Here is a 22790-nt window from a genome sequence, read left to right as displayed (position 1 = left end):
CCCCTTTAACGCCGGTGCCTTGGGTCTGCTTGTGGGCTCACCCCTCCCCCACCCCCAACTCTAATCACTGATTTATTAAATCACAAGTGTTTTCCTAGGTGCTGGGAGTGGGACAAACACTGGGATTCCCTCTGCTTCTGAGTCCTGTGTGTGATTTCGGGTTGACATGATTATGGACTTGATTTGTGGGTCTCTTGGTTTCTTTTTTCTTTTTCTTAACTTTTTTTCTCATTCTCTCTCTCTCTCTCTCGCTATGTTTGTTTATGTGTGTGTCTGTATTTGTGTGTGTGTGTGTGTGTGTGTGTATGTGTTCAGTCCTAATATTTGTTTGGCCTCTCAAGCTTGAATTTGGGCATAGACCAATGAACTCTCTCTTTTTTCCCAGAAAGAAAGTCTTGATCTTGATGAACTTCATTGTGCATGACTTGACTCAAAGTCATAATGGGGTTTTCTTTTGGGTTGACTTAAGCATGCCGCCGCCAATTTTCTCCTTCCAGAATTATGTCTATAATCTGAAATCTCTCCTGCTCTGCTCGCCTCTGGAGCTGTCGGCTCACACGTTGGCCGATTCGCTGACCGTCTTCCTGTTTATCATTCTAGAACAGCGGCGGTTCGTCCTCCACGTCTAGACCCACGCTGCCTTCACCCAAGACCCGACAGCAGCCCGGCGCGAGCGCGGAGAAAGCCGGGAAATCACAAAAGCTCCAAGATACCCAGAGGCAGTTCAGACAGGTAGTTCTGCTGTAAGGCAGCAGTTTTATGGAGGGACACTCATTCTTGATTAAAAATGGCAGAAAGAAACAGTTGTTTTGTTCAGCGTTGTAAAAGTGTGAACCGTGAATGTTTTCTTGTGGAGTGGACTGTGCCTATGTGAATCAGCTGTGATGTTTCCTTCTCTCCTTGTCTTGCTGGTCACAACTGTTTCCATACACTTCTACCATGCCACCCCCCCCCCACCCTCTTGAGCATGTTCATTGTGTAACAACTCATAAGCACATTAACGAGAACAGTCATTTTATATTCCTTGAATCTCTTAAGCAGTATTGCTGTCAAGCCAAAAGAAAGATCATTTGAAACAAATCCAGTAGTGTTTTACCACAGCTGTGTATTAGCCCCCTATGTGTTTCATTTGGATGAAAATGTATAATTGTGTTCAAGTAATGTCTTGCAGTACATACTGGTGAAATGAGAAAAAAGAAAAGCAAATAATCATCATGGAGCTGTGTAATCATCCTACTTGACATTCCATGTCTTTCGGCATCTTTGTTTGCAGGCTAACGGGAGTTCTGTGAAAACTGATGGGGATAGTAAACATGCTTTCCTTGCTTTACCTGCTTCTAAGATCCCAGCCTTTTGTCCTAGCTCTGGAAAAGGTAGCTTGTCTTCTCCTAACTCAAACATGTCTAAGCCTACTAATCCATCATCTGCCTCTTCCTCCTCCTCCTCCTCTGCCCTCTCCTCCACCCCCATTTCCCCCTCCAAGTCCTCCATTCCGTGTCTAAGTCTTGGCCGGCACATTCGCACCTCAGCCCACGCCCTCCCCCGCCCCGTCCCCTCCAACGACTCCCTCCAGCTCCACGGGGGCAAAGGCCAGACCCTTTCTCTCCTGCAGCAGCAGCAGCAGCAGCAGCAGCAGCAGACTCAAAATGGCCGCCCCCACACCTCCCCATCCCATCACCCCGTCAGCATCCCCACCACCTCGTCCTCTGGCCTCAACTACTCCTCCTCTTCCTCCTCCTCTTACTCTTACTCCTCCTCTTCCTCCGTGTCCCCCACCTCCACCTCCTCCTCCTCCTCGCCCTCTTCCCCCTCCCTACTCTCCCCCACGGCCGTGGCTCAGGGCGGCAGGGGAGGCCGGGCAGCCCACCTCCACGGCATCGGCAGCGTTCGGCCACAGGGGGGCAGCAGTGCTCCGCCTGCCATCACACCAACATCATCCTCCAGGGACATGGCATGACCTCCATGTTCTGTTTTTTATGTTTTTTTGTATGTGTGTGTAGTCATATTTTAACTTCTGTTTCTTGTCCTTCTCCTTCATTGTATGTTGTTTTATAGTGTTATCTGTATGTTCATGTTCTGAACATCAGTTGAATCTGTTTATGGGTGTAAATTGCCTGGAAGGCTGCTTGATGTGTGATGAGATAAGAGTGTAACCTAGAGAAAAGCCTTTTGCCCTGTGCGTCTATACAAGTATTGATGAGTGTATTCACTGTATTCACAAGATAATTTAATTCTTGGCTTACATTACATGCAAGAGGGAGGAAAATATGTAACCCGTTAGATTTAGTGCTAGACAGTCAGTGCTTTGGAAGATGTTTATTTTTTATTTATGTAAAAGGTTAGCAGTTTTAATGGATGGTATTGAGAATATATTTTATATAAATATGTTTGGGAATGAATAGATCATGTTGAAATAGATCACTACAAAAAATGTACAAAATATTTTTGAAATTTGAAAAAAGACTTCAATACTGCAGTATATTTTCACCTACTTTGGCTTAAAAGTGGCCATAGACATACTATAGCAATGCTTTGACACTCATATAAAGTTTGAATTGATTTTGAAAGGGAGCTGAAATGGCAGCATTTACTTGTAAAAGGTATCGCACAGGTTCCTATGCACTGCCAAATGATTTCTCTGACCAGTATAGACCAATGTGGAACCTGTCCTCCTCAGTGTCTGTGCTAACATACCAAAGCATTTGGGTGTTCATTTTACACTGACAGACAGACAATGCTGTGCATCAGAGCCACTGTGTGATTAAGCCTGTGACAGGGCACTGTCACACAAAGCTGTCTCTCTCATTGTGCAGTTGTAGAGACTCACTGGTTTTGATACCACAGTATGTGATCATGAGCAAACATGCAAAATGTTTAGAAGAAAAAAAAGAGATATTTTGGTTGATTTGGCCAAAGTTTACTTCAATGCATGCCTTTCAGATGTTTGAGATTACATTTTTGTTTGCACAAAATACTGTAAATAGTTGATTTCTTTCTCTTTTAATTTTATAAGCTTGTATAACCTGTACAAAGCTCTGTGGAAGAAAATGTGTGTGAAGGTGTCTGACCTAATAAAGGGCTGCCTGCTTGTAGTACAGATTTAATCTGTTTGGACTTTGAATTTTAATATAGATCTGATTTGAGTGCTTACTTTAGTCACAGAGAAATCATTTAAAACTTGTGTTTACATATGTCTACATTTTTGTGCTTCAGGAGTAATAGTGGTATGTGTCAATATAGCATTTAGCAATAAATGAAATCTTGCCTATTTCTTGAGTATTTGTGAAACATTTTCAAAATGCCTGTTTGGCCCACATGTAATATCATATCATAATGATAATCAGGGTTGTATTGTTGCAATTCCAGCTGTGATCATATGTGTATAATGTTTAATCATATTGAATTAGAGGAACTCTTCATTATTTTTTTTAAACAGGTGAGGTTCTTACATATAAATATATTTTAAGACAATAGCTAGCAGTTACTTCATTGTCAGCCAATTGGCAGCCAAGTAACCTATATTCCAAATGCACTCTTTTTGTAATTTAGTGACAAAAATAAGATGTTGACAACTGGATATTCAGAGTATTTTCACTGTAATGTTGCACCCATCATATCCTGGTATCTGCTTTGTCAGTCAAGAATAGGGAACAAATTCTTGGTCAAGGAATTCTGAGATATCTTGGCAATATCAAACATGCCAGACAATTTGGTTACATTTTTATCTTGTGAGAAAAGCAATTAATATGATAAAAATAAAATTCCAGTATTCCAGTACAAATAAAGTAACCATTTGTGGCTCACAAACATCCCTTGTGCAATCATGATTGGCATATTAATCTGGACCTTGTCATGGAATGATTATCTTAATTCAGAAGATATATCAATGAACTGTCAAGTGATCAGACATGGGAAGTCGTTTGTTTACTATTCATTATGATGCCACTGAGCGTGATCATAGCAGGGGTGTAATGGTTTCAACTTGTATTTATTTAGTATCTCACCAGTTCCCTATTTATTTATGTATGTATAAAAGTGCATACAATAAAATGGTTTATCCATTGCCATTGTTTCACGTCAAAATGGAGCAGTGGAAATGGCAAGACTAGTTCTGTTTTTTAATCAAATAAATGGCACTGCCCGTTTAATTAGCTCCTTTAGAAATTCCATAGCCTACTTAATGAATCCCATGGCAGATCCACTGTAATTAGCCAGTAATTTGTGTATTAATAATGGGGGTAAAAGTTAGTCCGCTTGTTGAAATGCGTCTGAGAGGGAGGAACCTCAGTAATTAAAATGTAAGTCCTTCTAACGTTTAGGAGTAATTATTATTTTCCCTAGCCTTTTATTGCAGTGATGCATCAACAGAGTAAATCTTTAAGGACATTCACAAACCAACAAGGAACTTTGTGCAAGTTAATCAAAGATTACTCCTCATTTGCATTGTTAATTGGAATTAACAAGGGTGTTAATTAGCCTCAGTGAAGGGGGGAAGTTGCTGGCACCACTTTGTGATCCTCAATTATCTTTCAACTTATCATTATTTCACACTGGCATGAGTCATTCCTGCCACTTCAATAACCATTAGAACATCATATTTAGTGCTGCAGAGTAGGCCTACTTGATATTTTCTTTTTCATTATTGAGAACTGCAGTATTAGTAGTGTAGTAAACAATCCAGAATTGAAAATGAACAAACCATGGCAGTAGGCCATTATGCAGGCACAGAGTGATGGGTTTCAATTGCCATTAAATTCCAGGTTTGCCAGTTCTGCACGTGCAGTGTCGTGATCCATATGAAGTTTCCCACACCAACCAAAAGTAAAATTGCACACCCACTGATTAAGGTCAGTGGTAGATGGGGAAATAGCCTATGGTAAACAAATTGCAAACTTATATTGTCAGAATTATGTGGAGCATGACCTTGGATATGCAAGTGGTGGAGTCCAAACAGCAAACAGCACTCCTACAGCACATATAGTATCATATTTTTAAGGACATCACTTCCAGCGGTTCTCTGCAACTCAGCTTGGGATCCAGGGGATGGCTGCAGGCCAATCTGTCTGACAGCAGACAATTACTCTCCATCGGTAACTACCTCAGCTCTTCATTAACAATTCATTAACATCAGCCTTGTGGGACTGAAACACTTTAAAATCAATATTCCGATTTTGATATGGAGACAAAAATGTTGGATCTCTGCACCACAGCTCTGAATGAGCATCCACCTACAATTCAGGTCTTAGAAGACCACTTGAGTGTGTTTGAGCAATATAAACTTGAGTCTTTCCTTCCCACATATAAAACTAACATCAATTCAAACACAGCCTCACCGAGTGCAGCATCTTTCACAGATGTGAGTAGGGATTTATTTCCAAAAAAAAAAAAAATCAACAGTAAAAAACAACACACACAATGATACACTCACCGATTTCATAATTTACACATCATAAAAATAACAAATATCTATTTATTGTTAGCTATTCTGCAGAACCTGGGAAAAAACACAGTAACAACTGGTCTGTGTACAGGATACAAAACACTGCAAAAAGGACAGTACTTTATGGTACAATAGAAGATTTCAGAGGATAGCCCATTCATCAGTGTCTTCATGTGCCCTTGCAGGGACCTCTGTTGCAGCAGGTCGATAAACCCAGAGATCAGCATCTCTCCTCCAACCTCGTTGGCCCCCTATCACGTGAATTTATATGTGAGATTGTTAAGGGCCTAGTTTGTTAATACCTAGTAGGAGATATTGTTGTACAATAAGTATTGACCCCTATTTAGTATTTTCCCAATTCTTTTGTATTACAATCTGACATTTAAATGGATAATCCAAAAACCTATGCATTTAAATTACTAATTGTTATTGATGGATTTTACATTATGAAACCCACCCAACCCAAAATTGGTAAAGTGAGAAAAAAATGGAAAAGTGGTGTGTGCATATGTATTCACCCCCTTTGCTATAACGGCCTTACAGAAGATCTGATTCTACCAATTACTTTCAGAAGTCACACAGTTCAGCTAAGTCAACCAGTTCTGAAAGAGCCCCTGAAAGAGTGCAGCACCATATAGCAAGGAGCACCACTAAACCAAACAATATGCACCATTACCACCAGGGACCCCAAACAATATGTACCATTACCACCAGGGACCCTTCAAACAGGTACATGCACAGAGCAGGGTTGGGCTATCAAAAATATACACAACTTTATCCCATGGAGCACCAGGAAATCCAGCATTATTTAAAAATGGAATAGCATTCCATGCCCTTCCGAAACTCAAGGAGGGCATTGATCAGGGGTGCCCAAAAGGCCCAGGCCAAGACCACTCTGAAAGAGCTGCTAAGCTCCACCGTAGAGACTAGTCTATCCATAGTACCACGATACGATAAGTCGCACGCTCCATAGTGTTGGGCTTTCTGCAAGAGTGACCAGGAAAAAAGCTATTGCTTAAAGAAAAAAATAAGGAAGCATGTTTGGAGTTTGCCCAAAGGCATCTAGAAGACTCTCCAAACATGTGGATGAAGGTACTCTGGTCAGGTGTGAGTATAACTGAACCTTTGGCGATCAAGGCAAACCGCATGTGTGGCGAGAACCCAACACCCTTCATCTCCCTAAGAACTCAATCCCCACAGTGAAGCATGGTGGCAGCATTATGCTGCGGGAGTTGTTTTTCATCAGCAGGGACTGGGAAATTGGTCAGGACAGTAGGAATGATGGATGGCGTTACAGAGGAATGGGCAAAAGTCCCAGTGTATTCTTGTGCCAGACAAAGCCCAGATTTTGCCGCTGTAATTTATGTAAATGTGGGCTACAGGGGGTGGACACCCATGCACACAAGTTACTGTTTCACTATAAAAATGCTTTGCACTTTGAAAGAGGTAGGCATGTTCTGCTAACATGTAAAAGGATATGATTCATAGTCCAAGGCCTGTGTTAACACCCCTGTCAAGATGAATTCAGCATTGTGTACATCTAAAATGGAGAGAATGCAAGACATTAGGCTACGAAAGCAAGAAAGAACATATGGCAGTATATTGCAAAGAATGATAACTATCAATCAACTATTCTCATCTGTAACAGCTCAAACAAAGAAGAATATTCCCTTACCAATATTCTTGAGGAAGTACTCTCTGCAAAGATGCAAATCGTTCTCACAGGATATAAGAATAATTTCTGGTAGATTCTAGGGGAAAAAAAAAAAAACACAAAAACACTCAAGAACCAGAAGAGACTGCTTGCAAAAAACTGAACTCAAAGACAAGCGACACACATAAAAAACACCGTTGCCCTAATCATCTGTATTCAAACATGCAGACTGGTATGATTCAGAGCACTTCATCTTTAGCGGACACTTCAGTGATATAATCATCAAACTTCATGACATGCATTACGGCCTTCTCTGGCAGTCTGCGGGTAAAATGTGGAGAGAGAGAGAGAGAGAGAGAGAGAGGACATACTTTGTTTTGCTTGTGTTCCATGATTTTGCGGAAGGGGGGCTGCTTTGACAGCACCTTCCCTCCAGCGCTCTCCACTATGGCTTTCATGGTGCTGAGGCTCGGACAGATCCCAGGGGTGATGTAGAAATACTTCCCCTGGAGGAACACACAGAGAGGGAAGAGAGAGAGAGAGAGAGAGAGAGAGAGAGAGAGAGAGAGAGAGAGAGAGAGAGAGAGAGTGAAAATTGACTCCCTTTCTCTCAGTGAAGCCTGTCTGTGACATCCAATTAAGAAGCATCAAAACAGGACAAGCGCACGTCATCTCTTAGGCAGTGCGCTTACCTATCTCGTATCTAGCCACTCTTACAGCGTAATTAACTGTCGAGTGCTTTTTATCTCCGAAAACATGTGCCGTTTGGTATCAGTAGCCGCGTGACACGCCAGAGCGGCGGACAGCACAGTCGGCAGAAAGAAAGACACAAAAACCACACGCAGATTAGAATGAGGTTATGGGTGCTCAAAAACCACACGCAGATTAGAATGAGGTTATGGGTGCTCAAAAACCACACGCAGATTAGAATGAGGTTATGGGTGCTCAAAAACCACACGCAGATTAGAATGAGGTTATGGGTGCTCAAACCTTAAAGAGTGGGGCTGTGTGGGCTCTCTTCAGAGACTCCTCCAAGCTGAAGCTGAACAACACCTCCGCCTCAGCGTCCCGCAGCATGTACTTCTGCTCGTCTGTGGGCACGCACACACCAACAAATGAAACCAGTGAACAAATAACCAAAATAAATCAACATAAATAAATTAAAACAAACAAAAACAATTACAATTCAGCTCTGCATATTTCATCTTTATAGTATATTACATTAAAACCACGCCACATTCAAAGATACAAAATAATATCCTGTTTCTACACATATCAGGTGAGGGTTGGGGTTCAACTCGTGCTTCGGTATTAGCTCTACAGCATGAGGCTGCACCAGGCAGGCCGTCACTCACCCACAAACTTCTGGCTCTTCCAGCTCTCCTCCAGCCACTCGGAGGTCACCACGTGCTTGACCACGGGGATGGCCGTGAGGAACTTCACCGTCCGCAGCACCTTGTTGGCCACCAGGTGGGTGCACTTCTGAGCACTTTCTGCCACCTCTCCTCCCAGCTCATACAGCCTCTGCAGAGTACAACAGAGCAGGTCACACAGTGTGGACAGATGGAGAGAGCCTCGTGCTTCTGACAGCAGAGATGGTCGTCCACTGGCAACGGGTTTTGTGAAACTGATTCACGTCTTTCATATCATTCCACAAATAGTTTATTACATTATCGCAATTTATTGTTTACATTCATTGAATTCAGCAGGCAAAGCAGGGGGATTACTTTTCTCATTAAAACTTCCCCCTGAAACGGCATTCAAATCATTACAAATTTATTTGGAGAAGTTTCTTTCACCGTTTTAGCAAATAACCACATAGTAAGTGGGATAGTTTCCAAGATTAAGAAGGACTGGTGGACTATACACTCTACCCTACTTAAGTCCTCCGCACAAAGCCTGTGAGCAAGCCTCTGCTTTCTTTTGTTCCCCTACCTTAATGTGCTGCTGGACTGGGAGAGGCTCAAAGCCAGTGAAGAACACACTCGGTGTGGACTCTGGCGGAAGCTTCTTAGTTGGCGTTGGGAGCTCTTCAAGCCTGCAAAATAAATTTGCAAAACAAACCTTGTCAGACTCCACTGAAATGGTCTAGAGTGGTTTTCCTGTCAATCTATTTGTCAATTTGTCTTCATCGAAATATTAGACATGGAACATTTTCCATGCTTACTACAGAGCAGGCACACACGTTCTCAAGGACACGCTCACCTGGGTTTCTTAGAGGGCGGCTGAGGGCTGGCATCCACCTGTTTCTGTTTCAGCTGAATACGTAGTGTCTGGGAACAATATGACAAATGATGATTATTGCTTACAATCTCTGTTTATGTAATAATTACAGACAATGTGTACAAAACAGCAACTAGCCAGATCTTACCGCTAAAGTGTCTGGTGCCACCTTCACAGGAGTCCGCCACGCACCTGTCAATCACATACAACATCACTTTCATTTCTCTCTGATACCTCACACTGACACTTCCAACCACACAAATAAAGTCATGTCAAGTCATTTTCATCTTGAGCAAATATACTGAGGGAATGTGCAACATCCCACATCACTCAGGCAATTGATGTCTCTAAACGCATGCTGTGCCTCAACACATTTCAGGGACACAAAGCAAAAGTTATTTTCCTGGGGGACAAAAAAACAAAAATGAAAACACCCCCGAGGGGACTACTGTACATGTGGCTCTTACCCAGTAGATTGTGGACCAGGTGTGGGTTGGGCGTGAGCGCCTCCTGCAGGTTGAACTGAGTATACCTGCTGTGCTGCACCTGCCTCAGAGCCTCAAAGTTCCCCATTAGGATGTCGCACAGCCACTGGGCATTCACACACGGGATCCGCCACTCCTTGGCCTTCTCGTACTTCAGCCCACCCGGCCTGGGAACAGCAGCAAGAGCGGGTGAACACGACAGACCACAACCAAGGCTCGAAGAAAACAAAGCCTCAAAGACATTAGAGTGATCATAACAAACAAGGGCACAGACTTTGAGGGAATAATGTAAGAGACTTGAAACACAAGCACAGATATTATTGCAACAGGCAATCATCCTAATCATAGCTGGAGGGTGGCTCTTCAACCAGTGGAGTAACTCTCTGTGGGTTTATGGTGAATACTCTTTGAACAAATCAACTGAGCCATACACTTTAATGATTTTCAAGGCCTGTGTGACCGAGTCACCTGGCAAACAAGAGCATCTGAGTAGGGCAAGAAGTGCAGACATGCCCAAGTTTTACAAACGTAATTAACAAGATGATGAGAGGAGCTTACTCTTTGCAGATGAGCACAGTGTTGCTCCGGCACAGGTAGCCGGTGTAACGGGCCCCCGCCAGGTAGGCCATGAGCTTCAGATCATCCCGATCCGTGTCCACAAACCCCGTTACGGAGATGATCTGACAACAGAAGACCAGATGATTAGTGCATGCTGCAAAAACACATCAATTAGACTGAATGAAAGATTTCCACTGTACTTCCGAACTACTCAAATCCTCTTCTGACTAGAAACTGATGATGAAACAGGAGAAAAACATTCCATCACTGCATTCTTTGGCAGAGGACTGACTTGGGATGGGTAGGTGGAAGGGCCTTACGTGCTGAGAGCAGGGCTTGGCTCCAGGCGGGAAGGCAAAGGGCAGGTGGAGAGCTCTGTGTGGGGGGACCATCTTCTTCTTCTTCAGGATGGTGTTGAGCCAGTGGATGGTGACGCATCGCCTCCCCTCTCTTAAGGCCTGCGGAGAGCCATGCACACAACACACTACACAATCAACACTCCCACAGTCATTTGCGCTGCGTCTTCACTTCAGACCATGTATCTTTCCAGAAATGACAAGCAAAGTGCAGCACTGATACAGCGATTTGTTCTCTAAGGTGTGTGTCAGGAGGAAGCCAAAGACATGACAAAACAAACATAATCTAAAAGCGGTGGCACACTTTCCAGCCACATCAGGTGTATTGGCTAAAGTAAATGGGTCATGTTCACACATTCACATCAGGTGTATTGGCTAAAGTAAATGGGTCATGTTCACACATTTACATCAGGTGTATTGGCTAAAGTAAATGGGTCATGTTCACACATTCACAGGCATTTCTGAGGCATGACCTGTAGCGCGTCACTTACCTGAACATACATGCTGCTGACTTGGCTTTCACAAAGCAGGTGTGTGCAGCGATTGTTTAGGGACGAGTCCACAGTACCACCATAACTTTGAATAATCTGCAGGGTAAACGATCCAGTGTTAAAACAACTATATTGATTTCAATGCTGCTGCCTGCATTTGTTACATGTTAAGAGCATAAAGCAGGGGTCAGCAAGGTGTTGAGCAACGAGGTGCCACCACGTATTGCCTTAAGCTTATTGCCTTTACTGTTGTTTTTAATTGCCTTATGCATGAGCTGTGTATGTCTGTGATGCAGTGATCGTGAAGCCCAAGACAAATTTCCTCTTGGGGACAATAAAGTATACTTTACTTCACTTACACTGGCACATTGGAGACAGGCACATAAGAGTTCATATTGTTTTGTTTTGCACTAAGAAACTTAGTTATTAGTAAATTAAGTACGGAACACACACACACACACACTACACACACACACGGGCTGTGCAATTAATCGAATTTCAATTTTGCTCCAAACGATCACAAAAATCCATACAATTTCAACTCATACAGCGCACTGATTCAGGCTGCTTCTTTAAGCCACACACTCGACACGCCCCTCTCCTCTGTGCACAGGCCACTCAATCAGTTTTGGGTTGCTTGTGTAGTGCGTGTGCTCTTGGAATGTGTGTGCTTGTGCAGTCGGTAGTATCATGAACCACGCCGAAATTGTAACTAGCATTCTCTGCTAAGTTTGTTATTATCACTGTCAATCGAGGCGACCAAATTAGTCTGAGAACTTGGCAAGATGGCTAATTTACGTTAGAACCCGCCTGGTTTTTGAAATCAGCCCGTTACAGCTTGTCTATAGTGCACAAGGTTAACATTAGGCAAACACGAATGCTACTGTTAGATTATTAACACTGATTGTTTGCTCCTTTAGTCCCAATGGATTATGAAACGTATTTTCAAAAACCCACAAGAGAAGCCTCTCTCTCAGTTAGCCTACATTTAAAGTTGCAAACTTAGAAAACATGTGGGAAACTAAACACTCTGACCACCGTGATTTGCTTATATATTAGCTATCCAGCTATAACCTGACTCCGCCAGATGGATTGCTTCGTATTTGCTCCGCATATCCATCTGGGAACTTTCCGTTGGAGAATGTTTGGGAAGGGGCGAAAATACTGGTTAGTTGATTGGATAAACCATCTGTCTATCACCATCTCGTCCGTGGAAGTCGCCATGTTGTTTAGATTGAACAGTAGCTTCTCGTTGAGGCACACCTAAACCCGCCTCAAAACCAACGCTGATTGGACGTTCGTTTGGCGAACTGCTGCAAATTTTCTCTATCGGAGAGAAGCCAGACTGATCTGCGAGTGGAAATCTGAAGCTTGCGAGATCAGGATGGTCTCACGAGGCTAATCTAGCTATCAACCAGTGGTTTCAACCAGCGCTGCTGTGGCAGCTGAAGCAGAGAGCCAAGAAAAGATAACTAGTGAAAACATGTAGGGAAGGAGAAAGAAAAAAGCTGCTAATATCCTGTGACAGAGAGCCAACTAGTGCAGATACAAGCAGCGATGTAGACAAGCCTACAAACATGACAAAGGGACATTTTTATCAGATAATCAGCCAACAGGTCACTGGGTTTAATCCAAAATGCCTGAACATGCCACACACACCACAGTATGTAATTGCAATGTAATGCAGCTAAGTAGAATTTAAGACTTAGGCCTATGGGATGTGTGCATATTTTGAGTATGTAATAATATTCATATTTTCCTATGAATATTATCTATTGTGTGTATTTTTGAGGTGATAATTCATTAGTACCAATTACAAATTATATTGCAGGGCTCTACAGTGCGCCCATTTCACTCGTACATGCGAGTAAAAATGATGGCGTGCGAGTGCAAAAAAATATTTAGGCGCACTGGTGCGAATGACTTCTAACCATGTCAATGTTTGTCTACAAAATACACCGCAACATTGAGAAACAGGTGGAAACCATAGAATCAAGTCGCGAATGCAGCATAAAAACTACACCTCCCATCAACGTTAGCAGTTTCGCGTTGTGACTCGCTAGTAGTCGCTTCTATCAAATCCAAGAGCGCGCAGAAAAAGCGGAAAGTTAGACTAGCCAGCCAAGATGCAAAGATTGAAGAAATTAGTTCTTCTATCCACTGAATTCATCGGATATTGGAGGAACAGGATGAGATTCTGAGAATGCAGTGAGAGAAGGAAAGGTAACCTAACATGCCTTTTAACCCAGTTGACGTATTGGCTGCAATATGCAAAATATAGCTGTAGCGAACAGGCACAAAAGTAGCCTCCCGTAATACTCCCATTTTATTAAAAGGTAGAACGCTACTGACAACTCCAGGCTTCCACGCATGCTTGTTTGTTTACACCGAATACAAGCTGAAGTGCAAAACGAAAGTAGTCCTAACGTTTGCCTATTGCCCCCATCAATGCAGATATTTAAAAAAAAATAAAAGGATAAAAAATATATATATCCTTGATAGGCTATGTTGGGTTTTGTGGAAGAGAAAATGGACTGTTTTAGGTCACAATGGGCATATTTGGATTAGCTACAGATGGACTCACAAATTAATAAATTAGCCCACATTTGGCAGGATACTTGATATACAGGCTAAATGCAAATATATGGCAATGTATTATATTATTTTACATTAACAAAATGTAGGAAAATAGAACAGACTGAAAATAAAGTAGGCACTGATCTTTAAAATCCTGTTTCCTGTAGCCTAAATGTTGTCAGTCATTCTTAATATTCGCAATTGGTGCACTGGCATGTTTAACTATTAGCTGCAGTGTAATGTTAGATTATGTGTAAGTTAAGTACAGAAGTGACTGTGCGCCCAAATTTTTGTCTGTGCTCCTAAATTTTTTAACTTGGGCGCACAAGTGCTCCTGGAAGAAAATGTTAGTGTAGAGCCCTGTATTGTGTAACTGCTGTTTGTAATGACTACAATGAAATACACAGGGTTTTTGGGAGCCCTAACGAAAGGCAGTGGTGTTACATCCTGTTATTTGACTGTAGCGATCAAAAGTGGTGTAAAACAAGAAAAATGTACTTTTGTTTTGATTGTTTTGTTTTTAGAATGTTTGTCTGGCAGTGAGGGGATACAGTGGCAGAGAGTTAAGTTATACAAATTATTAAGCCTTTTTCTGGGGTTGTGGAAATAACAGATAAGGCTAATGATTTTTGCCATAATCGAGCAGCCCCCTCACACACACACACACACACACACACACACTAGATTGGGAAATGAGGTTCTTACTTTTTTCCAAGTTGTCAAAAGCTGCTTGTCAGCCATTTGTTCTGGATAGTCAGCAATGGCGAAGACACATCCGACCAAGAAGCCGTCTTCAGGAACTGCAGGATTAAATTATTGATAAATCAGTAAATTAAGAGGGTGCGTATGAGGGGCCGCTTAGGAAATAATTCATACTTGGTCATACACACACACTGTCATTATCTCACATATACATCACTATATGGTCACTCAAATACTATACTCAAAAATACATACCCAACTATATGCTCTCACACACACACTACTATACTCTCTTACATACACAACTATGTTTGGTCACACACACTACTATACTCTCATACACACATGTAAACAGAGTATAGTAGTTTTTGAGTGTAAGTATAGTGATGTATATGTGAGATTATGATAATATGTATTAGGGCTGTCACTTTACGTTCGAAAAAATTGATTGCACAATCGATTGGACCAAACACCACAAGTTTCGAAAACTAAAATAGGGAATCGATTTTAACCAAATATTTACACTATTAATTTTAAACGAAATAAACAAATAAAAAAAGATAGATGTAACAAAATTCACAAACAAGAATATAAAAGAATTCCGAAGTGCAGTAAGCATTGCGAAAGCTAAAAAGAAAATTCCCACCAATTTTACGCACCGGGAACAGCTGTTTCAATCAGCTGCTGTGCTGCTCGTGTTTTGCCAAAAAATGGAGGACAACGCGATCAACCTGTGCGACATGTAGAGAGACGAGTGATAGGCCCTAATAACTTGAGGAGTTCGATGTGGAAGTACTTCGGATTTTTGGTATATCAAACTATGGAGAAGAACAATGCGGTAGGCTACGCAAACTGTGCAATCGAGTTCTACGTAGGCGAAATTTGTTTGACATTTCTAATTGTAAACACAGACACAGCTATGTTGAAGCCTGCAGTCATGTCACTGATGTAATGGCAGTCCACTCGGCTTACTGGTTTTCGAGAATGTTGCACTTCTGTTTGTCATTGTGCACGAAACTTCACGCCAATAAATCATCAGAAATATTGCTGGCTTGCGTCTACAAGCGCCCTCTTTACGTTCGTCCTAATGCCTGTTAGTTGTTTGTGGATTGGCCTATATTTGGTATTGAAAATGGAAACGTCTTTAGACATAAAAAATCGATTTTACAATCGATTCAATGAACACTTATGTCTCAAAAATCGAACAGTATTTTTTTTACAAAAGTGACAGCCCTAATATGTATGTGATATTATGATTATGATAAGTGTGTGTGTATGACCAAGTATGAATTATATCCTAAGCGGCCCCTCATAGGTTTGTACATAGCAAGCCTTCACTTATAAACCAAACTGGCTTAGTAGCAAACAGAGATGACCAGTAGTGGTCAGTAGAGATCACCAAGGAGGTGTGCTCTTACTGTCTTGTGCATTCTCATGACCAAACAGCTGGTGAGGCTGAGGCGGATGGGGCCCAGGCTGCATGGAGGCCTGGGTCTGATGCGGCAGCCCCTGCTGCGTCTGATGCTGCATGCCCTGCTGATTCTGGACATGCTGCTGCTGCTGCTGCTGTTGCTGCCGCAACATGTGCTGCTGCTGCTGCAACTGCAAGAAATGTTGCTGTTGCTGCTGTTGTTGTTGTTGTTGTTGTTGCAAGTGCTGCTGGTGCATTTGCTGTTGCTGATTCTGCTGTTGCTGTTGCTGCTGTTGTTGTTGGTGCTGATGCTGCAGCTGCAACCTCTGCTGCTGCAACTGCTGCATCTGCAGCGCGTGCTGCTGCTGTTGTTGCAGCTGCTGCTGCAAGGATGGGCGTAGCAGCTGCTGGGGTCGCAGCTGCTGCTGAGTGAATGGATGCTGCTGCTGCTGATTGAAGAGTTGTTGCTGCTGCTGCTGCTGCTGTTGCGGATGCATCTGCTGCTGCTGTGGATGAGCCTGCTGCTGCATAAAGGGATGCGTTTGCTGGGGCATCTGTGGAAAGCCTTGGGGTGGAACTGGTTGCTGCTGCTGCAATTGTTGTTGTTGTTGTTGTTGCTGCTGCTGATGGTGTAACTGCATGACTTGAGGCTGGAGGTGCATCATTGGGTGTTGTTGGGGTGGCATCTGCTGAGGGTGATGTTGTTGCTGTGGTTGTTGCAGCTGATGGCCTTGTTGTTGTTGTTGTTGTTGTTGTTGTTGTTGTTGTTGCTGCTGCTGCTGCTGCTGCAGGAGATGTTGCTGTGCTTCAGTAAGCTGCTGCTGTGTCGCCGGTGGCTTGGCCTGAGGAAAAATCATCTGATTGGGCACGCCAGGCTGGCCTGGATGAGCCTGCTGCTCCAGGGGCTTTGCTGGGCCGGAGAGACTCTGGAGAATCTGTGGTGACAAAAATGAGGGAATATTCACATCAGACAGGAAGACAGCATAAGGCATGATTTTGGTTATAACTTGCCATCCATGAGAGACTATAATGCATCTTCTACAGTAGCCATGCTTTGTTATGTGTGAACCAGAGCTAGTGAGCGGAGCTGAGCGGTGCGAATATCCCGCTCCTCACTCAGGTGGCTGTTCACTCGGCCGCTCCTCCGCTCAAATTCGCATCAGGTCACTCCGCTCAATTTCGCTTCACGCTCTACTTAAAAATCCTCCCCCTCCAGTGAAATCGCTCCACGCTCGCTCCAATTTAAAAGAGGGACAAATAATCTACAAGCCAAATTGTCACCTTAAACAGAGAACTTAAATCCCAAAGTACTAAGAGCAATGGGAATATATTTCACTAATAGAACATTTATTTTAAAATGATATTGCAACGATAAACAACAACGCAACGAGTGCAACAATGAACAAGCTTGGCAACATCAATACACAATACTTCAGCCTTCTGCTTGATATGAAGCATATTCAAATTGCTCTCATTTTTCTTTGCTCTGCGTGTGTTCCCGTAGCACACTCATGTTTCCGGCAAATGTGTCTTCTTAGATTCCAAAATGAATCTTTACTTACTGAAACAGTGTCACCACATGGTTGTTCTTGCTCTACATTGTTAGTATCTAGTTGTTTTGTAGAAATAGTAGGCCTACACTTGTATGACTTATCAGTTTCCTTTATAAAAATTTAACGAACTCCATCCCCATCAACGAGCTTAATGGACAATATTGGAAATTTAACAGACTTGGTTTTATTAGGAAGAAATTCATTCTGGGTGGATTTGGGCATGCCTCAGACTCGAGGTGTGAGCGGTATCGGAGCAAAATTGGAGCGGAACAGAGCGGCCGTTTCGGCCTCTAAATGAAAAAGCGCTCCGCACTCCAACAAAATTCCATCCGCTCCGCTCCGCTCCTCGCTCGCTCGCACTCCGCTCACTAGCTCTGGTGTGAACTGACCTACCCTTTACACATAATGATTCATTTGCTGGCACTCATTGACCTGTCCATTCAAAGCACTTTTACATGAAGTCTCTCTTTGTAAAACATGCACATTTTGACAACTAGGATTGTACTTTTTTACAAAATGAACTCGGCACTGGAATGTGTGCCTACTTACATGTGCGACATTGGAGGGTCTGTTGGGCTGCTGGACGTCGGCACTGTTGGTAATGTTCCTCAGCGTCCTGGCCGCAGGGCTCCAGCCGGGCACACCCTCCGGCCTGTCCGCCGTCCCTGCCCCTCCACCCCCAGCCACCTCCGTGGGCAGCGCCGGGCCGCCCACCCCTGTGGCTCCAGGGATCATGGGCACGCTGGCGCACAGGTTGATGAGGCCCGAGTCCTTGCCTGGCTGCAGGCGGCGCTTGGCAGTGGCCGCGGCGGGGGGCTGGGGCACTTCGGCCGGTGTCCAGCTCAGGTTGCCCTCCTTCTCCGGGGAAGAGTCATCGGAGTCGTCGAACATGAGCTCGCTGCGGCGCTCGGGCTTGTGGGTGGGGCTGGGCGAGCGGGACTGCGACGGGGAGCGCGAGCGCGAGGACGAGCGGCGGCGACAGCGGGGGCCCGGCCGGCGGCGGTGTCTGGCCACGGGGGAGGCGTCGCGGGACGTGGCGCCGCTGGAGCGCCGGCTGCGTGGGGACCGGCGCGGGCTGTAGCTGCCGTCCGAGCGTGAGCCGCGGCTGTACTCGTAGTCGCTGCCTTCCTCCTCCTCCTCGTCCTCCTCTGGGCAGACCAGGCGAGGGTGGTAAACCAGTTCATCCTTACGGGCTTTGTCCTTCACAGAGTCCACCACCCACTCTGGCGTGACTATGAGGATGCCGCTCTCCCTTAATGCACGCTCATACTTTTCCTGAGAAGAATCAAGTGAACAAATGTCAACAACAGCACATGTTTGACTTCAACATAAGAGACATGTTACACAACTTAACAGTTAATATCTTATACGTTCCTTTAAGGACACATATTGTTTGACATTGGATTTTGTTTAACCTTCCAACTTTCTCCACTGTCTTACTTTGTGGGAAAGGCTAAAGAGTCCATTTGCCTGAAGAAGACCCAGACGAGTCGAAACGTTGGTTTTAATTTAAACATTTTGGAGCTATAGTCCGGTGTGCGGACATTCCCTCTTGTTTTACGTTCGTATACTTTGTCCTGCAACAGACCTAAAAAAAGGTGGGAAGTGCACGCAACCACTCAAACAAACTTAAAGGCTAAAGAGTGTGCATTAAACCAACAGGTGAACATGACTGAACTGAAATCAGTTATGTTTATACTAGGAGTGTGCATTACTTCCCATGTGTGAGCTACAAGCCTTCTTTAAGGATACAAGAAAAATTCTCTCATCTAACGTAAGAATATTGCACAAGCTATTTAAATAGCTAAAACACCATGGGAAAACTTTGATGCTGCCAAAAGAAACACACCTTTTAGGTAATAGTGATGAAACACTCAGAACTACGAGAAGACATCCTAGCTATTAAGTCGTATGGGGCATATAACTTATAAGAGTCTGGCCATGTGGCTGATAAATACTTTCCCTGACTGCTAACAAGGGAGTAGAAAGAACAGGCTTGTTTTATAGTCCAGCCAACAACAGTGAATGCTAGTTTAGGGCCCCGCAAACAAAGTCTTCTAAGAGCCATAGAGTTAGACCCTTGCCAATAAACTCTGAAATGCAGAGAGCCAGGCAAAAACCCTGATGTTGCCTCCAGGAAATCTTGCCATATAAAAACATCTTCCTGGCTTCAACAAAGGCCAAATCCAACATTCAGTTCATTCATACACAGTGCAAGAAATCATGTACCACATCATAAGTATAATCAGTTTCTTTCAGCGATTGATTGAAATTAATGATTGGATGGTATAAAAACAAAAGACAAATGGCAAGTAGGTTGTTTCCTTGTTGGAAAGACCACAGACAAATGGTCATAAAAGCAGTGTTGACCGATAACATTTCAATAGGACAGACAGCTAAAGATTCTTACCCCCTTGGGCTGTGGGACAATCAAGTGAGTGCACTTCTTGTTGAGTGAAAGCTGACAGTCTCCACCATGGTATGTGATCAAGGCCCAAAGAGTGTTGAGATCTTCGGGGAGCTGAAAGACAAATTTACTTCAGACTGTCAGACACACTGTCATAACCTAAAACTGCAGGGATATTAGGGAGTTCAAGTCGAGTAGCAAAACAAGAGAGTGTAGAACCATGTTGTGATTTTAAATTAGGAGTCAGGGCTATACTATTTGATACTTACCCGTGGCAGACATGCTGTAACTCCAAAGAACAGCTGGCCTGACTCTGGAGAGAAGCCTGTGACTCTATATGGTTTGTGTTAAATGAATATAACTTCATGTTTATGTTGAATGGAAACATGTCAAAATTAACATTAGAGTGGGTAAGAGAGAATAGCTGGAAGAGTAACGAGTCAAGCCTAGGACAGGGAAGCTGTCCAAGTGTCATTAAAAGCTAAACAAAAAGTAATGTATGTATACAGTTGATATCCTAAACACCAGTGTACTTTCAAAAGGATACGGTAGCAAGTCTCCACATCGCACAGAAAGAATCACCCAAGATGGCTGAGGAGGAAAGAGACACATGTTGAAAAGGCCATCTCAAAGAAAACTTTATACACTATTGACTTACTGTCAAATACTGTCAAATTTCTCCGGGTTCATTTAGTTACCTTTACAACTGGCAAATCAAAGACTTCACGTGATTCACTGACTTCAGGATTGTCACCATCTACTGCAATGATGTGAGTTGCCAAAGCATTGTAGGAAACTTCTTTTCCTTTCCCAGCTTTCAAAAGTTGAACAACCTACAAAGTAATGTGACGGGGTCAGATAAAATGTGATGACACTACAGCCCAAAACAAATACGAGTCTATAAAAAATATAAGGTGAAAAGTACCTCTATTATCGGTCTTTGGAATTTATATTATTACATGGACTAACAGAGTGCAGACATGATATTCTTGTCAAGAAAACATTAAAAAGAAAATGCATGCAGTCGTAACCTCTGTACCCATGGGTGTTTGGCACGTACACTTGAATGAATTCTTAGCTGTCTGGTCCAATTAATGATGCATCGGTCATGTTTTTCATGACAGTTGACTTAAGCAACGTCTCTGCATTTCCCATGTTTTAGCCACAACATTAAGAGAGCTTTGCCAATGTCATGGCAAACACTGATCACTAACAGGTCTGATCAAGAATGAGAGTCACTCATTGTAAATATGTAACGTAAGCCTTTTAGCGTAGCTGATCATCAACATACCGTTACCTACTAGCCTGCTAGCAAACTAGCTAAAGTTACCCTTCCTACAGCTAGCTGAGCTACAACACAATCATTCACTAGCATTATTGTCTATGTACAAATGGCGTTATGTGCAAATAAATCTAACAGTGTAAGCATGGTCAAAGGCATTCTAGCAAGGCATTAGTAGTTACTTGCGTCTGGGACACATGCCAAATATTCCTGACAGTAACTCTGAGCTAACTTGGTTATACCGGAGTATCCTTGAGGACAAGTAAACATGAACGTTTACGAACCCCGCCAAATCCGCAAGGTGGTCTTATGGTAATAACAGACACCTACTCTGAACAAAGGAATTTCTAACAAATAGTGTCAGCTTCATGAATCAGTTTCTTCAAGATGATACATGGATAGCCCATGGCATCAATCAGTTAGCTATGATAGCTAACGTTAGCTCGGCATTATCTCGTTAGCAAGACAAGTGGGCAAGCTTGATTCAAAATACTTTAAAGCAATAAGGTTGTTATGTTAAAACAATAACTGCAAACGACAATACACATCACAACATGAACTTCTAGCTGTCTTAGATGTCAGTCTGTGAAATCCGAATGCAAATACGCAAATAGTAACACTGTAAGAACACAATGAAAATGGTTAGCTCAAATTGACTGCCAGCTAGGTAGCAACAACTGGCTAGCTAGAAAACTGTATACAGTTTACCTTTTGGTCAATATCGCCAACCACGTAGAATTTAACATCTTTAAAAAGCTCTTCGGGCACCGTCAATTCCTCTTCAGACATTGTACGGTATCAAAAGAGGACGTTATTAATTAAATATATTAGGTATTGTACATATTCAATGAACTTCTATCCATTTACTGTCCTCAAAGTGCAGTCTCCAAAGCGCCAAATACTACGCGGGCTTTGGAAGCCTACATTTTGACCCAGGGTGGGGAATGAAAACAGATGTTTATTTCTATATTGACATTTTAAATCTAAAGTTGTGTTTTATAATAACTCAGGTTTTTTATTAGCACTAAATACTATTTGATATTTTATTTACCACTTTCTAATTATCATCCATGGCAGAAAATCTAATTAAACTAGTATGACTCCCCCCTCATAACAAAAGTCCGATAGTCCGTTTACAGGACGGGAGCGCGTAAAGTTTCTTCCGGTTCAGATATAGCCTGGCGAGCTAGACCCACATTAAAATGTAGGGTCTGGGCACTCACCGTTCGCAGTGCTCAGTCCGAGGGGCGGGATAATCAGTTGTCTTTCAAATTCCCTCTGCACGCAATAGAGTGGTGAAGTCCCGCCCCTTCTACTTCCGGTCCATGGGACCTATCTTTCAAAAAATTATGAACGGGAGTTAATGGAGAGATAACAACTATTTTTTGGTCCAGTTTGAATTGTGCCACAAATTTCACATATGATGTGTGTGAATTTAAAAGATAATTTTTCACGTCAAGAAAGTACTGTTGTTCGATAGACTTCAAAAGTTATGTTGGTTTTGTGCGAATCCACTCAGTGGAACGATGTACGTCACCAACGTAATGAAACGATAAGAGCTGTTATGCTAGTTAACGGTTGCATCTTGCTGCCTGCTATGTCACTTAACAGTATGTAATCTACAGTCTATGGACGAATACAATTTACCTGA

At 42.9% G+C, this 22790-nt stretch overlaps 2 protein-coding genes across 11 annotated transcripts in view; one reads left to right on the top strand and one right to left on the bottom strand.

Annotated features, from left to right (window-relative positions):
* Positions 1-3268, top strand: part of si:ch211-207d6.2 (sickle tail protein) — a 52822-nt gene extending 49554 nt beyond the window's left edge. For all 9 annotated transcript variants that reach the window (XM_042071134.1, XM_042071181.1, XM_042071125.1 and 6 more), the window contains 2 exons: positions 601-732; positions 1274-3268. In XM_042071134.1, the coding sequence (XP_041927068.1) occupies positions 601-732; positions 1274-1957 (816 nt within the window). In that variant the 3' untranslated portion in view covers positions 1958-3268. The remainder of the gene's footprint in view (positions 1-600; positions 733-1273) is intronic.
* Positions 1-22035, bottom strand: part of paxip1 (PAX interacting (with transcription-activation domain) protein 1) — a 28603-nt gene extending 6568 nt beyond the window's left edge. Inside the window, exons 1-21 of one of the 2 annotated variants that reach the window (XM_042071190.1) lie at positions 21848-22035; positions 20556-20690; positions 20405-20448; positions 20127-20190; positions 19861-19971; positions 18000-18725; positions 15905-16832; positions 14490-14584; positions 11208-11303; positions 10681-10818; positions 10361-10482; positions 9785-9969; positions 9466-9509; positions 9300-9367; positions 9030-9132; positions 8450-8618; positions 8085-8185; positions 7466-7600; positions 7116-7191; positions 6920-6980; positions 5338-5710 (exon numbers count right to left, since the gene is read on the bottom strand). In XM_042071190.1, the coding sequence (XP_041927124.1) occupies positions 5695-5710; positions 6920-6980; positions 7116-7191; positions 7466-7600; positions 8085-8185; positions 8450-8618; positions 9030-9132; positions 9300-9367; positions 9466-9509; positions 9785-9969; positions 10361-10482; positions 10681-10818; positions 11208-11303; positions 14490-14584; positions 15905-16832; positions 18000-18725; positions 19861-19971; positions 20127-20190; positions 20405-20448; positions 20556-20690; positions 21848-21928 (3498 nt within the window). In that variant the 5' untranslated portion in view covers positions 21929-22035 and the 3' untranslated portion in view covers positions 5338-5694. Of the gene's footprint in view, positions 1-5337; positions 5711-6919; positions 6981-7115; positions 7192-7465; positions 7601-8084; positions 8186-8449; positions 8619-9029; positions 9133-9275; positions 9368-9465; positions 9510-9784; positions 9970-10360; positions 10483-10680; positions 10819-11207; positions 11304-14489; positions 14585-15904; positions 16833-17999; positions 18726-19860; positions 19972-20126; positions 20191-20404; positions 20449-20555; positions 20691-21847 lie in introns of those variants that run through there. The other variant, XM_042071191.1, reaches the window with a different exon arrangement.
* Positions 22036-22790: the final 755 nt, after the last annotated feature.

The sequence above is a fragment of the Alosa sapidissima genome, chromosome 1, assembly GCF_018492685.1.
Source record: "Alosa sapidissima isolate fAloSap1 chromosome 1, fAloSap1.pri, whole genome shotgun sequence".
In the NCBI taxonomy this organism is placed as follows: Eukaryota; Metazoa; Chordata; class Actinopteri; order Clupeiformes; family Clupeidae; genus Alosa; species Alosa sapidissima.
This window is presented reverse-complemented; position numbering and strand designations above follow the sequence as displayed.